A 17,745-nucleotide genomic window follows, 5' to 3' on the forward strand; every position below is an offset into this window, starting at 1 on the left:
TCAGACTTGTTTTTGTCCTTTTTATCATCTGAGAATGTCAGAGAATGTTTTAGAGAAAGTAAGTTATTCTTGTGTGAAGATGGACAGTATTCCTATGTCAGAAGTGTTGGAACATCCGGAGAGACCACCCCCAAAAGCTAGAGAGCAAGTATTCATTTGTGAGCTGCATGACGGTTCACTGCCACTAATCACTGAGTCATCCCCACAGCCCCCGGGGGCTGCTCCAAAATCACTTTTGATTTTTCCCCATTTGTGACTCAGAGCTATTCATCTTTAAAGAGGAATGTCATTTTTTGTAAGGCCTGATCTGATTCTGTATTTCTTTACAACATGTAGGAGGAAACACTGGAATGGTTGCCAACATCCTTATTGCATTCAACACACAGTGATGTCACTGTGTTACAGAAGTAAACAAAGGAGTCCAATCGAGGTGTTTCAGGCAGGGTGCAGGCTGGGTGGGAGTGTGTTGGAGTTGAACTCCTTCTGGCAGGAACTTTGGGATTTTAGCCTTTGCAAACCATTTACATGCACCAAAACCTAAATAATTAACTTTAGGCATAACGGCCCATTTAAGTCTTATATTTTGTGATGAAGTCTGCCTTTAATTGTGCAATTATTGTGACATTCACATCTTGTTATTCAAGATTTGTTTTTAAATTAATTGTGTTATTTTGTGTAATTTGTTTCTCACCTACTCCATTTACCAAGTTTTATCAAATTGCATCTGCTTAACTTATTCAAGAAATCCCCCAACACACTGTTAATGTGTGTGTGCCTATCCCGGAATGGAGCTGCATCTGTTTGCCCTTTGGGTCACATTCATCACTTAGCGTTTGTGCGTCTGGTCACTTTGGGCTTGGGAACCAGTAGCATTACCCACAATGCACCTTGGGCCTAAGACTGGCAGAAAGTGTGGGAAATCAGATAAGAGTTTGGATTCTTCTAAAGAATAAGTATATAATGCTGAGCGGCAGAGAACACTAAAGCAAGGTGGATGTCAGGAGGTCTGTCTGTTCTGTGTTCTCACTAACAGCAGTAAAGTCAAACAACCTCCAGTATACTTTGAAACACCTTCCTTTACTGGGATTTGTCGGTGAATAATTGTGGCTTCAAGAAAAAACAGTGTTATATATTTATTTATTTGATGAAGGGTCAACAACAGATACATGTTACATATCCATATATTGGAGAGAAAAATATGAGCTTTGGTACTCATATGATCGTTGATTCGGATTTGGTGCCTACCTGTAGATGGATGCTAATATTCGAGCTACCATGAAAAGTCCCACCTGCGGCCTCTGCTCCTCCTGAGGGAAACCCATCCTCCCTTAACGAGGAGTGGGACTGGAGCATCAGTGCGGTTCCCAGACACAGGAAGCAGCAGCTGTCCGTCTGACCTCTGTGCTATCAGACTGGGAGTCTGAGGGAGGAGGGGAAAGTCCCCCGGAAAGTGGGCGAGCCCTGCCTATAAGGAGTGTTGGCAAGCATTTTTTTTTTGCAAGAAAACAAAATCCAAAACAGTTCACAAACCCAAATCTGCCACGATATTCACAGTGTTTATAGTGGGTTTTCAAGATGAAATCCCAAGGTTATATGAATGTTTTATGTTTTCTACATGGATGAGGAGGTTGTTGTGAACGATTTGGGAGTTCAGACTCCTTAAACCTGTTTTTATATTAATATTAAAAAATGGTAAGTCTTATAGAAGGTGACACACACATAGATGATCCTACATGATGGCACCACACCATCACAGCCTGGGAGGAGGGAGAGGAAGATTTGCAGAGAGGAAAGCTTCATCCATCTTTCTTATCTCCTCCACAGAGGCTATTCTCAACACACACCAGTCCAATTATCCCGTGAATCACACTGGCTGTGAAAACACACCTGAGCCCTTTCTAATAAATGTACGGGTACGTGGTGCTTGTCATTTGCGCCCTGTAGAAAAAACAAACAAGAAACCTCTAAGTCATTTTGTGAAAGTGAACATAATCAGGAATCAACTTTAGCTTGAACTGAAAGCATTAACAAACCACAAGAAGCCAGGTATTGTATAACAGGAAAGCCACATTTACACAGCAGTTGTTTGGAGTGCTCACAGCAGACATAAACTGATGATAACAGATATGTTATCTGCAGTAAACACAGGATGGTGCATAAACATTCTGCTCCTCCACACAGCATCAATGTTGATAACCTCAGGTCTGCTGCGTCCGTGCCGAGACTAAAGAGGCAACACTCTGAGAGTTCAATGCATAAACAAGGCAGAAGAAGATTTGATAAAACTACAAACCAGATGAGAAGTAGGTCCCAAGCTGCTGTGTGTTAGCAGGTAGCACAGAGCTACAGGGAGCTCCTAGTAGGAGATAAAAAAAAACACGTAACAGCTATCCAACATATTTTGTTGCTTGCTGCACAGGTTTATATTATTTTTTGCGTATTCTATTGCTCTTGGCTACCTAGTTTTCACCATGTTGCTGTCCTGTGAGAAGCGTACATACTGTATCTACATGCTGCCCACTTTTCTTCATTAGCCACTTGTCATTACATCACATGAAACATTAAGCCTACACTTGATTTTCTCAGTGTTATATTGTTCTTTGTTATGCCATTTAAGTGCAGATTGATTTCAAAAGAAATTATTAAGAAATAAAACTTTGAGAAAGGATGTGATGCAAATTTATTCCACTTTTACAGATTTAATTTCCTTATAAAATGTAATAAAGCATAGCAGAATATGCAAGTCCTCATTAACATGTACACAAGACTTATCATAAATAGTTTATATTATGTTGTTGATTATAGTTTTGTTCGGTTAATTGCTTAATATAATGATTATATAATTATTGTCTATTTATTGTGTGCGTGTGTGCATGCGCGTGCGAGAGAGAGAGAGAGAGAGAGAGAGAGAGAGAGAGAGAGAGAGAGGGAGAGAGAGAGCGAACAGAAAAAAGAGGTACAGAGGGAGCGCGTGAAAGAGCTTCTATTTCCTATGGATAATCAGCTGTATGTATTTAACAGTTTGACGAAGAGCCGCAGCCGCTTCTTGAGCTGATATTTTCACATGTTAAAGGTCTTCGTGAGCCACTCGAGACAAGGAGAGGCATCTTGTCTTGACATTATGCAAAGTTTACTGGGAGTCTCGCACCTTTTATCGGTTCTTTTGCTGCAACTTGCACGTGCGCAGGTAGGTCAAACAAATACAAAACAAACGCTTCTGTCATATTAGCTATCCACCGGAAACTACAGTTAGCAGTGGTTTTTAAATGTTATTTATTCCGTGATATGTTGCATGCTAAAGCCGTAGTTGAGGATTTTCTTTTTTAGGAGAACGCTATAATTTCCTTGTCTCCTACTGTGACTCCTATTAGCGCCTCACCTTAAACAGTGAAGCTAACTGAGTTTTTCCACTGTGAGAGGACACATCTGTTCAACACTCACACTTTTTCTTTTCTTTTTTTACACACTATCAGTATTTTTGACCGACTGTGTCACCAGGAAGATAATATCTGCGTTGAGGATTTGAAAATTGCTGTGTTTACAGTGCCCAGTATAAGATGCACCTGCTGCAGGTTGAGATCTGAGACCAGTGCTGTGAACATTTCCAGCAAAAAACACGAGACAGCAGTTGTGGTTTGGAGACTATGCGGCTTCAGGTTCTGCTGGTTGTGATGAGGTGTAATTCTTCACTTCTCCATCTGGTTTTGCAATATTTCATAGTGCTCCCTATTGGTATAACAACATCTGACCCCAGGCAAGACAGATACATTCAGTATCACCCGGCAAGAAGCCGACTGGATAGGAATATGAGCTGCAGTTCATGTGAGGAGATTATAAATGGGATTTTTATAGCCAGCTGACGGAGAATGATTATCATGCCCAGTGCAATCCAGAAAGTTTCTCACATGGATTACTGATGTGAAATGACTGACCAGTAGGAGTTTGCTGGAATAAAAGTTGGAACTCCCCCTCGTCTCAAAAAAAAAGGGAAATAATATTGTGACACATTTATTGTTCAAAACTACATCTCATCCATACAGAAATGTGTGGTGTTTGAAGCAACACAGCAATGGTTCAAATGCAACTGGTTAGAATCTGATTAATGTAAAAAACATATGGATCCACGTATTGTAATTTATAACAAATGGTCTAAATTTAGGGCACAATTTCAGTGTAAGAACAACATTTGTTTCTGTGCTGGCTGCAGTAATGCACTAATTGATATGATGAAGATGTGCATTTAGCCTGAAGAAACTAAACAAAGCATCTAGAATTTAAGATATTGATCAGTACAGATTACATCAATAACTGGGAAAATGTCAACATTAGCTTTGTGTGATTTACACAACTGGGGAAACAAAATAAATGTAAGCAGAAAATAAAATAAAGCACAATGTTTTACGTATTTAATGTCCTACATCAAGTCAGTTCAATCTTGTGTAATAAATTCAAGCACATCTATGCTTATTATTCTGTTGCAATGCAACTTTTGTTGGGCGAAGCAGTACAGACTCTTTGGCCCAAGTACAAACTATCTTCCAACATACACAAATATCCCACAATAAAACCTACTGTTTTCTAAGAACCCACAAAGAACTCCCTGCATGTGACATTTAGAAGATGATTTTCCCATCAGTGTTAACAATGTGAGAGGAAAGCAGGAGATAGGAGAGGTGAGGATTTAAAAAACAGATTGTTGATATTGAAATTAAGTAAAAGAGCCAATATCAACTTGTTTTACTGCTTAATTTGGCCTTCAGAAACCAGCAACATTGTCATGATAAGTGTGGAGGCTGGGTTGTGAGAACCTCAAGATATTCATGCTGTGTCATGATACTTGACAATACTGCCTTTGTTCAAACTGTGTTTATTGTGTGCAATATCTCCCAAGAGGAAAGGCTGAAGCTATTCTTCGCTGTTCTGAGGTTCTCGCTTCTTGTGATAATAACCCTTCTGGGGTTATATCAAATTGAGAAATCAAGTTTGATTGCTGGCTCAGTTTACTGTTCAAACAGTGACACAGTGGTATACCAAGCTGCATCATTGTTTTCACTGGATGGCTTGTGTGTGTGCACTCATTTTTTCTGCCAGTAGAGGGCGCCCTATAACTGCACAATGACAGACTGCCGATCAACCGATTTATAACATCCTAATTTCTCTCTTCTAGCAGTATCCTGATTTTGTTTGTACCACCATGTTTGACAGTGATGTTAATGCCTTTACAAAAGAAAATGAAAATGTCTTTTTTCTGTGTATGCCTTTTGCAGATTTCCCACCCTCCAGAAGGGAGTCACTCGAGAGGTAAGGCCTATCCCACTTTTTTTGTGAAAAAGTACTCAGTTCTTTTACTTACTTTAAAGATAGTAATACTTAATAGTACAAAATGCTAAATTCCTGCATACCAAATCTTATTTGAGTAGAAAAACAAAACATTTGGCATCAAAATATACTTTAAAAAACAAAAGTAAAAGTATTTATTTTCATAATCATATATATAAAATTACCGGATTCTGAATATTGATAGCAGCTGGTAAATGTGCTAATATGTTCATTTATTAGTTGTTTTATATTTGTATATTTGTATTTGTTTCCAAAATGTATTAAGAGTAAAAGGAAAAAAGTAGCATAAAATAAAAAATACTCAGGAAAAGTAGCTAAAAATTATACTAAAGTACAGAACTTAAATAGATGTAATTGAATACCGGTCACACTGAAAAGGTTTGTCAAACTCTACCAAATAATCAAAGATTCATCTTGTCCTGCAGTGATGGGGTTCAGGAGGTGTGGGTGAAAAGCATGTGTCGGCCCATGGAGCAGTTGGTGGATGTGGAGCAGGAGTACCCTGGAGAGGTGGAGTACATCTACATGCCTGCGTGTGTCCCACTTTGGCGCTGCTCTGGTTGCTGTGGGGACGAGAACCTGGAGTGCCAGGCTACACTTGAAAGCAACATCACACTGCAGGTGTAGCAAGATCTCTCAGCAATACCAGAAATACCTGAAGGGAGGTGTTGAAAATGCACTTTATGTTTATGTAAAATGAATGGCCCTACTAGTGGTGATTTGGCCTGGAAGGGGCCTTATTATGCTAATTTTGAGGTTTTAATATTTGTATTTTGTGCTTCTACTCTGACATGTTTACAAGCTTTAATGTTCAAAAAGTCCTTTATTTGTTTCACACTGTCCGACCTTCAGCACCTCTTTTTACCTTCTGTCTGAAACCAGAGACAAAAACGGCAAAAATAAAATAATACGACACAGTAAAAAGCTACTACAGCCCTATATTCAGTTTTCCCTTGCTTTATTTCTCAGGTGATGAGGATTCATCCCATGATATCCATGCACCATGTGGAACTCGCCTTTGTGGAGCATCAGAGATGTGAATGCAGGTAATTGTTTCCAGTAAGCACCGATGCAAATTTATATTTTTATAGCACAGCTAACTGCCATTTGCTGTGCTTCCCCCATCCCTCTTTTAGAGCCCGTCAGAAGCTTCTGAATAATAAAAGGTCAGTAGCTGAGAATTTGTATCTATGTGACTTGAAGACGTCAATATCTTCAGTGCTCTCTGCTCTGCCTCCACAGCAGCAGTGAGTCTATCAAGAACAGACCCCGGAGGAGGAAACACAAGAAGACAGCAAGCGGCTGTGGCAAGTAAGAGATGGATTGTCCTCCTGTGGCACACACACACACACACACACACACACACACACACACACACACACACACACACACACACACACACACACACACACACACACACACACACACACACACACACACACACACAAACACAAACACACACTGTTCCACAATGTTTGGACATTAACAGTTACATTTATCACTATTTCCCCCTCACTGTCAGACTTCCAGGGACAGATTAAACAATGTCACAGTATATTATCTGCTGTGTTAGTCTTCTCTTTGGCAGGCCTGTAATCCAGCGGCCGTTTATGATGATAAATGACAAATAATAATCTGAAGTAGCTGTTAGTTCAAACCAAGGGCTGCCAGTATAAATGTTTGGTCTGAAAATCACCAAATTCACATACAAGAAAACAAATGAAGGGATTAGTGAAGTTTAAATGTATTTTTGAGGTGCAATCAGACTACATTTCAAGCGGAAGCAATTCAGTCCAAGCCCTACAGTTTATTAGACCCTCATTTCACAGTCTGATCTAAGGTGTTTTACTGCATGAGTTTGGTATTAGTTTTTCTGTGTGATCACTCCTTAGGTAATCTCTCTCTCTCTCTCTCTCTCTCTCTCTCTCTCTCTCTCTCTCTCTCTCTCTCTCTCCCCCCTGTAGTCTGAATGCCTTGCCATAAAGAATGCTTTTAAAGCTGTAGCCAGGTTTGTAGAGCATTAAATAGTGGTGCTGTGAAAGTGCACACTCCAGGGACTCTTGAAAGATGCTATTGAGTTGATATAGTTATAGGATTCCAGGAAACACCAGGAGGAGAGAATCAGTTTTTAAGCATTTTGCTCTATCTCAAAAGTAGAACTATTTGTGCAATACTAAATGCTGTGGTATGTTTCCTTTGTCTAGTCCATCTGAAAGCAACACTTGAAGACATTCATGTAAATTCAAACAGTTTGTAATCTAAAGCTGCAATGAGTCACGATTTAAAAAGTCAGTTAATTGTTGAAGTAATATTTCCTGCATGTCAGAAAATGGAGTTTTCAGCAGCTCAAATATGAAAATCTCTGGCTTTTCTCAATTTAATATTGTTATCTATAAGACACTATAAATGGGACATCTAGACTTTAACAAAACTGGGACAGATATTTGCCAATAACTTCTGACATTTTATAGATGAAAGGTTTATCGATTAATCCAGAAAATAATTGTCAGATAAAGATGTGGTTATTTTTTAAAGAGAGTCTTCAAAGCGTGAACCTGTCCTTTAAGCACTCAGTGAAGAGGGTCATTATGAGTAGCTTCACTTGTGATGAGGTCGTAGAAGAACACAGAGTTTACCCTCCTGGGTAATCAGGAACAACGGATGATTTGAAGTAGGTGCTCGATGTGGTGAAAACTAGGTCACCCATCTCCTCTGGTAAGGAGAGGGAGGGGATATGTTATCCTGCAGTTTGAAATAAACCTACCCTGCCTAAAAACTACATCTTTTGTTTGAAGTTGTTGTTGGGTAAAGTTACGTTTTGTAATTGTTCCTACTATAACTGTTTTATCAACTGTGTGAGAGTCTTTGTGTCCATGTTGTTCCTCCCCAAACAGTGTGAAGTTTCTTGGCTGCTAGTCCTTTTCAAACCATAGCTTTATATCATTACCCCCTCCAACCAATCGTTAGTGTCGAATCTCACACACACTTGCAAAGTTGTTCATGTGTATTTAAACTGTATGATGCCAGTTCTGAACCTAAACTGACCTGTAAGAGGACCTGAGGAAATAAACAGTGCCTTTAATGGTTGCTTTACAGCTTCGTTCCTGTAATAAATGGAAAGTTTAGGACTTTACTTTAGTGGTCCAAGCAGAACATTTTGCCTTTTCACTCCACTGTGAAATGGGACTTTAAACAGATGCTCTGTGCACCCATTGGCCCCTGGGAATGTGCCCTAGAAGTGTTCTGTAATCCATCCATGTAACTGTCCAAATGAAGTTTCATGTGTCAAAACAGTGGGGGCTGAGCCAAAGTACATGGCCATGTCTCATAACCTGATTCCATTTCCAATTTGGAAGTAGTTGTGAACTTTCAGGAAGCTCATGTGTCAGTTAAAGATTGAGTTTACTCTCTTCCAATGAAGGTCAAAAAACAGCTGTAAACAGATATAAAATAAAAGACAGCATATTAAAGGACATGATTTTGGAAATGGTGTCTCAAACCAGATTCAAGTAATACATCTCTGCTTAGAAAGGGAAGTATTATTAGTATGGTTATAAATCAATTCTCCGTCCAGGGATAAGTATTTCCTATACTGATTTGTTTAATGAAAACCAAGATGTTTTCTTGAGTGAAACAGGTGCTCAAATGTTTAAATCTGGTTGAATGATACATATGATCCATTTCCTCTCTTCACACTTTCACACTAAGTGCAAATACTTTTTCAGTAGTAGTAAGTGTTGACGTCCTTGGTGAAGTCTAACTCTGTTGATTAAAGAGAAGGATACAGATGTATTTCAAAGACAGGGTTGTACTTTACTATTAAAGTAATTGTGTTGGTTAACATGTCTTTTCAGGTGCCAGTTGCCTCAAAACAAGATAAATCTTCACTGAACCAAATGCCTGTGCATAGTTTTGGAGGAGTGTCAAACAGCAGATCATCAATGAACGAATCATCTCTGACTATTTGCCTTCTGTCCATTATAATTTCCTGTTACGGTCCATTCATCCAGACTCTGCATCCTGTCCATGATATTCTTATATATTATAATTCATTATCAAAGCAAATGACCATATCTGCTAAAGTCTTTTGGCTCTAACTGCTGTGTTTAACAGATCAAAATCAATATTTTAACAGAACATTTATCCAGTTTTTACTGATTAACACTTAGATCAATAGCGACATCTACAGAAAGAGAAAACCTTCTTCATTACTTAATGTTCATGTTTGCCTTTTGCAGAGTGACTCCTGCTTTAATAGATATGAAACTGAAAAAAATATATTGTGTATGTGACTTTCTGTAACGTGTTGTGGGACATGCTTTGTTTCTAAATGAATAAAATGCAGTCCAAATACAATGAGCCTCTGTCTTATCTACATCGACATTGGAAACTATTGGGATGTGTAACATGTGAGGACACTGAGAGCTCCTTCTTTGTAGAAGGCCCATTATTAACCAAGCACAAGGGGTTACTGTTATCCATGGATTTGTATTACATGTATAGCCCTTCAAAAACGTGTGAGATGATAGATATGTGGTTAGATGGCACTTGAGCTTCCTAATTTTGTATTTCACACAATAGGATGATCAGAATTGCCATGCAGCTTTGTGAAGTGAAGATAAACTATATAGACAAAAGTATTGGGACACCTACACATTACACCCAAATGCCAAATTCTTAGGCATTAATATAAAGTTGGTCCCCCCTTTGCAGCTGTAACAGCTTTCACACTTCTGGGAAGGCTTTCTACAAGAGTTTTTGCCCATTCATCCAGGAGAGCATTTGTGAGGTCAGACACTGATGTTGGACGAGAGGGCCTGGCTCACATTCTCCGTTGTAGTTAAAAAAAAAAAAAAGGTGTTCAATGGGGTTGAGGTCAGGGCTCTGTGCGGGCCAGTAAAATTCTTCAACACCAAACTCATACAACCATGCCTCTATGGACCTTGCTTTGTGCACTGGAGCACAGTCATGCTGGAACAGAAAAGGGCCTTCCACAAACTGTTTCCACTAAGTTGGAAGCATAGAATTGTCCAGAATGACTTGGTAAGATGAAGCATTAAGAATCCCCTTCACTGGAACTAAGGGGCTGAGGCCAACCCCGCAAAAAAAAACCTCATATACAAGTGTCCCAATATTGTTGCCTATAGTGTATATGCAAGAAGGCATGACCTTTGAGTATGACTTAATCAGTTGCAGAAGCAGTGGAATTTGTCTTGTCTCCCTCTCAATTGTTGTTATTGCAAGCATGAAAATTAGCATTAGGAGTAGAAGTTAATGCAGTTGAAGCGGCATGCACGTGAGATGTTTTCGTTCTGAGTGGTTTACATCTTACACATCTCTCATGTTTAGTCTTCAAACGTGCCGCAGATAACTTTAGCACTGCTTAGGTTAACTGTGGGTCAACCGGGCCCTTACGTTATACACCAGTACATTACTGACGTTACTACATTTCCCAACAGTAAGCTACATTTGAGATGCCTGTCCTGTACCTTCTACCACCGCATAAGCGAACACAATGTCCTTAACTAGCCACATATTTGGCAGCGGTCACGTTTTCCTGCCGCTTGCTGCTGCATCGGCCAATCAGAGGCCTGGAAATCAACTAGGTGGGCGGGAATCGTGTGACGTCCACAATACTCCAAACACCCCACGCCCTTCACTACCAAATATGGATAAACCCCATGGAGCATCTGTGCGAATATCTTCTGCTTTGTGATTTTCACAGTCTAGGAACAATCGCCGGTAGTTGTGTGAAAGCCCACGACCAGTCGGTGTCGTGAGTTCCGATTTGAAGCTCTCAAAGGACAATTAAACTGCAACGGTTAATGTCTGTTGTCATCGTGCTCCGCATGTGACCCAGCGGAAAGGCTGGGCGGCTCGTGCAGTGTACCTACAGTGGAACACAGAGTTCAATTGGACAGTGTTGATTCACCACACCGAGGAGAGGAAACCGAGACACAACAGGAACCAAGACCCGGCTGCAGGCTCATACGAATCGAAGCCAGCTTCGTTGAAACGGCGCTAAGCACTAAGTACGCATATTCCTTTGTGCTTCTTAAATGTTGTGTGTTGTTTTTATACCCACTGTGTACTTCGTGTCGAGTTAGCTTTGCATCAGCGCTTTAGGTAGCTAGCCAGAGTGCTTACTATTATTGTGTGTTGCATTCTGGTAGCTGCGTTTAGCTTCCTAGCTAAGTTAAGGTTGTAATGTATCACATGTTATACTGGAAGGAATAAGCTTTACCTTTCTATGTCATGCTAAATTAACTTGTGGAGCCCAATTATCTTTCAGACTTCCGTTATTGTTAATAACCTAATACTTACAACATGTAACTTCATCTTTATTTGTTTAGCTATCTTAACACAATATTCTGACAGCAATGGCGTTTGGTGTTTTCATTCAGTTTCGTTGGAAGTGCTGTAAACAAGGGGAGGCTCATATAAATGCTGTTCACACCGGTAGTATAGTATGTTTTTATTGTTCATTGCACTCTCCACTTGAGCTTTCTAGGAAGACAATACAGTGTGACGTCAAAGCAGCCTGCTAAAAGAGGCGCTTTTTTATGATCACAATATTAAATGTCCCACCACACAAGCACAACAGGATTTTAGATTTGCTGCCCTGCTTTTTAAGTACACATCTTCATGTTATGTCATTGCCTATGTAGTTGCTGTGAGAGCTTTTCAAGCCAAGGATATAATCAGGAAAGGAGATGAGCACCAAGAGGAAGTCGGAGAGTCACTCCAGGATGGCAAACAGACCACGCATAACAAAGTCTGGAGCGTCAGGGGCTGATTCAGAGAGAGACTCCGGATTCTCAGGTAAGTTTCTTCTCTTACTTCAGTTATATGCGCTCGTATTATAAGGTATCACTTAATTAAACCCTATGGTAACTTCTTCCTGGTCTATAGATGCAAGCTCGGAGCACATGAGCACAATGGACATCACAGACTCCGAGAAGTCCCCCATTCGTGTTGTACAGAATGGACTGCAGACTTCTGGCTCGGGTGCCCAGTCCTCTCAACTGGCTGTAGTGGGAGGCTCCTATTCTAGCCTCTCTCCCATGATCATCATGAACAACGTCCTCCTCAAACAGGTACACTGCTGCCACACAGCAAAACTCCATAACCTCATCTCAAGCTTTGATATTAACAGGGGGGATGAATTATCTGTTTCCTGGAAGGCAGTGATATGAGCAGGTCACAGGAAAGAAATGGTCAGATGAATTGCAACCATGTTGAACTCGCAGTCCAGACACAGCTGTCATGAATGTGTTCCCAAAAACAGACTGGCCATTCAAATAAAGGTTTAATTGCTGAGCAACAGCAGAGACATAAAACTAAAATAGAAGTGATTCTGTATTATACAAAATGTATGAAAAGGAATACATGATGAAAACCAGTGATCTGTTCTTGAATTATGGGTTTGTAATAGGTTATTTTGTATTGCAGATGTTGGCCCCATGCACTTAAAGCAGACCAGTATGGCATATTTCCATCATGTCACTACTGTATCTTTTAAGCTTTTGTGTAAATAATTAGTAGTAACTATATCCGAACAGGAGGCTCGTGGTGAGAAAATAAAAGCCCCAAACGCTGTGTTTAAGCGTAAGAAACGTTAAGTCAGGGAGAAATACTTTTAACAGTTCAACTTTTTTCTTGGCTTATTTCTCAGCTGTTTTTTTGATCCTTTATTCTCAGAAAGACAAAACTGGAAAACTCAACTCCTCAATGCACTTTAGCTCATTTAAATCCTTTCTCTTGAACTTCTCTTATTGCATACTCTACATTGTCTTCCTTCATACCTTTCCAAATGTTCCAGCCACTCAGGCCACTTCAGCTGCTTTTCCATGCACTTTCAACTCTTTATCTTTTCATTCTTCCTCAATTGAAACCACCAAATGTGTGCAATAATGGATGAGGATTGTGGTTTTATAAAACTTTCAAAGCAAGCAATAGAGTTTAGTATCAGCTTTTCAAGATTAAGATTACACATCTCTTATACCCAATTTTAATTGACATACCAATTGAACACATTACCATTTTTCAAGTACTCTTACTACGTAACCTTACGCATATTTAAAACAGTAAAGCCGAATCAGCCTTTTTTTTTATCAGCCTCCAACATTCACACCGCAAAATTATGTAATCTTAATCTGTGGTTTAACAGTGAAGTGTAGAAACCCGCTCTGCCTTCTCTGATCTAATGATGACCAGAGATTGACCTGCTACAGGTGCTGTGTCATGAAAAGGTCTGACGTGTGGTCAGTAAATCCGCTTCAGACGCCAATCCCCTAAAGGGGGCTTAGTTATCTGAGAACAACTAATTGGGTTGCTTGGCCGCTACAGCAAAACTGTGTTGTTTGTGGAGCACACTATGACTGAGAAACATAATAGAATTGTTATTGATGTAGTATTGATCATTTGCGTTATTTGTACCAATAATAAACGTGTCCCTGTCACAGTGTTTCTGGGTTATTCATTGGCCGCACTAAGTAATCATTTTAAGCAGAAGTCTCTGTGATGGGTGAATGTTAGCATTTAAAGACTAAATGAAGAATTTATGCAGTATTTTTTTGTGTATCTGTGAAGAGTGTTGTCTGCTTTTTAAAATGTGTGTTTAACTGTGTCTGAAAGGATGTCATTAAAATGCATGTATACTAGGCAAAGGCCCGTGGGACCTTCCGCACTTAATCTCTTAATTTCGATTTTTGTTGCCTTTGCAGCCAGGTGAAAATCCTCCTCCTATGAAGCAGTGGGGTTTTAGTCCCACAGTGGAGGTGGTCCAGCCAGTGGTCCAGCAGCCTCAGGTGGTCTTTCCTTCGGCCTGTGGTCTCTCGTCAAACTTCCCCTGCTTCCAAAGAGGCCTCCTCTAGACACAGACGCCCCAAGAAGTATCTTCCAATCCTGAAATCCTACCCCAAGATTGCTCCACATCCCGGCGACAGCTCCAGTTCCTCCGGGAGAGGAACTGCTTCCTCATCTTCCAGCAACTCTTCTTCTTCTCACTCCTTCTCGTCGTCCTCTTCTTCACACTCTTCCTCTTCTTCTGGGTCAGCGAGGGGAAGCAGTTTGACCTCCAACCACCGCGAACACTGTCAAAGAGAAAAGCAGAAGAGAAACCTTTGTGGTGGTGCTAGTAACTCCAGCTCGACCACTCCCAGTCTTCCTTCTACCCCAAGCACCCCGTCTCCTCTGCTCCAGAGACGACTCTCCCTCCCCCCAACAGAGGCCAGTGCCAGCAGCAGCCCTGCCAGGGAGAGGCTTTCATCAGCTGTCAGCCAGGCCGAGTTTTCCACCTCCCTGTCCGTTACTCACACCAACGACTCTGTTTCCCGGGCAGCTGCCCAAGAGGAAAGCTCATCAACAGAATGTGACCACAGTGACGGTGACGCCGATGCGAAGAGGAAGCGCTTCTGCAACACGTACAACATCTTGAGCAAATCAGGGCTTCTGGACATCGCACTCCGCACCAAGGAGCTACACAGGCAGAACCGACGCACCCAGAGCGACCTAGACCGGCTAAAAGAGCACACAGACCTGTTCCTTCAGGCTCTGTGCAGCGGCGACACCAGCATCTGTTTGAAGTTGCAGGCCAGCCTTCCGGTGGAGGAAGGAGAGAAAGAGAAGCAGAGAGCTGCTCAGACCAGCTTAAAGGCAGATTAGACCTGGACTAGTGCTGGGCTGTAATCCTGCGGACTGAGGGGGGAATGGCAGGTTGGTGGAGGGGGATTGTATAGAGACAGATGGACCGAAAGTAATGTTCTCCACACTATCCCCCCCCAGACTGTCTCACACAGACAGTGTGCTGTGGCCTAATTGTGGCTGCCTGAGGGCTCTTACACCAAGCCGATCTCAAGGAATCGGTGCAGATAAAAAAAAGTTTGCGCTGCCAAACGTTTTCTGTGAAAAGTTGCCCTCATCGTAAGACTGTAGCTGGTGGCGGGCTGACAGCCAACAAGCACATATGTTCTGCACCTTTTGTTTTGCTGCACCCTTTCAGACAGTTGTCTTTTTAGCTTGTGAAAAAAAATAAACTACACTCAAACAGATTTCAGAGCCCCACCTGTAATTGCCTCTGTCACTGTTTCAAGGTGAATCATCCAAACAGCCACAGAAAAGGTCGATCAGTGCCATCTGTGAAGGACACGCTGCACAACCCACGGGGGACGGTCAGCCACACTTTAAGTGCTGCCCATCATCCTGCTGTTGCTTGGTGCGTTGGGGTCAAACAAGGCTAGAACCACAGCGCCCAGTTCTGCCGGACTGAGCCTGACTAAATGTAATCCACTGAAACTGCCTCTCTGCACACAAAACTATGGCTCATTGGCAATCAAGACCCTGAGAGATTTTGATCCAAGACACAAAGCGGTGAACGGACAAACTATTTTTACAACCGAAAGCACAACACAGGCTCTGAATCTGAACTCTTTATTTGAATACTGGATCTGTAAACTTTAACGTTGCATGACAAGGTGTTCTCATCTACATTTTTAAAATATCAGCATACTGCTCTTTCTAACAACACATTGTCTGATGAAATTAAATGGAATTAGGTTGGTCTGTTTCTACAGTTGTATATCTTTCATGGTTGTCCCTGAGGCTATTTTCCACTGATACTGATGTGTTACTTCACGTACATCCAGTTAACTGTACAGGATCTAATTTATTTCATGCAGCCGTTGACGGGTGTCACGATAACTGACTTTGGTACCAAGTCAATGCCAAAATTCTGCAAACTTGATGAAACTTGTTTTTCTTCAGTACAGTGGCAGCTACTGTCTAGGCGCAATGCTAATGGTACTTCATCGCCCCCGGGTCCATGGGAAAAGAATGTGGGACACAGTAGACCTATATTTGATACATCAAGGGGATGCACCGTACTTTACCCCTGATATTTATTGTTAAAAAACATTACATCTGTTTAAAAATGTGCAGGAACAAAGCTAGTTAAGGTTAGCTGTTAGCAGCTGGCGAACAGATGTTGTATAGAGTTGCATTGTGGAGTGCTCAAGCTATATTGAATAAATGATAACGTTAATAACTACAGTAGTTTAAAGCAGTTGTTTTCACAGCCTTGTAAAAAAAAACCCACTAAGGAAGAGTAGTGTCACGTGATTAACTTCCGAACAAAAAACAGTAAAGCAACTGTTAAAAGGAGTGTACGTTGAAGTACTTGTTATCTATGACTTGTTTTTTACCTTGGCATCAAGACATTTCGGGTCTTACCCGGTGTCTGTATTGACGACTACTTTTCTGTTATCGTGACGCCCCTACAGCAGTTACATATATACACATTGGTGAATCGGACAGGCCTATGGAAATGCTCTCCTGTTACATGGCCTCCTGCCAGTCGGTATAAACATGTGCCTAACATTTCTTTATCTTCACTGCTGCATTTTGAAACCTGACGCGAAATATTTGGCACACCCTGTTGACGGTTTATAATAATGTAATGGTGTTATACATTTCAGACTGTCTGGAAGTGAAGCCCTTAACAGTTATTGCTTTTTCGATAACACCGCAGTGTAAAGGCTATCTGTAACTTCTGTATCATGCTCATGCGCCTTTTTTTTCTACAGTTGTGGAAATATTGTCTTAAACTAAATTGCATTTTAAAGTTTCCATCTGTTTTTGCCTGTACGAAGCAATCATTTTGTGAACTGTTTTGAGTTAGCGACAAACATCAGGTTAGGTTTGACTGGCTCAACTTTTGGCCTCATGAATCTGGATTTCATGTCCAAATTAGAAACATTTGCAGAGTTTTGTGATGCTTAATAGGAACGTTTTTGTATGTTTATAAGTTATGGCCTTAATATCCAAACCCATTGTATGTCAGAACTTTGCATTAGCACTAAAATAAACTGAGAGCCACACTGAAGCAATTTCTGAGAATAATTTGATGGCAGCTATGATAGCTCCTGTGAGGCAGACTGCAAGAACCTTAAAAACAGTTGCATTGTGAGGCACACGACCTGTAATCATACATAGTATTTCCTAAGTGACAGACATACATTACAATTACTTGGTCAAATGTTAATAGCGGTTTCCTCCGTATTAAATACATCTTTGCACATTCTGTGTCTGTATAGTATTTGATGTGAAACTGGGTTGAAGTTGACTCTAAAAAGCCTCTGAGGAACTTCTCAAGGAGGGGTTATTTATATTCTACTTTTTGGTATCTTATCCTCTGAACATAAATACAGAACTAAGTTAAAAAAAAGTTGATTTACACCTGAGATTACAACATTTAGGTAATTCTTTGCACAAATATCAGTTTTATGCAAATCCCCACTCTTATTTAGAGAAATGCACTGATTAACTCTTGTTTTGAAAACACACAGTTATGCCAACATCAGATAAAATTACTTATTGTAATTCTTACTGTAGAGGATTATGTGTAAT

At 40.7% G+C, this 17,745-nt stretch overlaps 2 protein-coding genes across 2 annotated transcripts; both read left to right on the forward strand.

The window, feature by feature from the left end:
- Nucleotides 1-2,946: 2,946 nt before the first annotated feature.
- LOC134876589 (vascular endothelial growth factor A-like) lies at nucleotides 2,947-9,696 on the forward strand. Its single transcript, XM_063901601.1, is given in 8 exon segments — nucleotides 2,947-3,187; nucleotides 5,268-5,301; nucleotides 5,766-5,774; nucleotides 5,777-5,961; nucleotides 6,310-6,386; nucleotides 6,477-6,506; nucleotides 6,586-6,651; nucleotides 9,195-9,696. Coding segments are annotated over 8 exon segments (561 nt in total). The 5' UTR covers nucleotides 2,947-3,064; the 3' UTR covers nucleotides 9,232-9,696.
- Nucleotides 9,697-11,023: 1,327 nt separating this feature from the next.
- Nucleotides 11,024-17,416, forward strand: cipcb (CLOCK-interacting pacemaker b). Its single transcript, XM_063901987.1, is given in 5 exon segments — nucleotides 11,024-11,372; nucleotides 12,009-12,162; nucleotides 12,253-12,437; nucleotides 14,067-14,156; nucleotides 14,158-17,416. Coding segments are annotated over 4 exon segments (1,233 nt in total). The 5' UTR covers nucleotides 11,024-11,372; nucleotides 12,009-12,053; the 3' UTR covers nucleotides 15,007-17,416.
- The last annotated feature ends 329 nt before the right edge of the window (nucleotides 17,417-17,745 follow it).

Source organism: Eleginops maclovinus, chromosome 15 (genome assembly GCF_036324505.1).
Source record: "Eleginops maclovinus isolate JMC-PN-2008 ecotype Puerto Natales chromosome 15, JC_Emac_rtc_rv5, whole genome shotgun sequence".
NCBI lineage: Eukaryota > Metazoa > Chordata > Actinopteri > Perciformes > Eleginopidae > Eleginops > Eleginops maclovinus.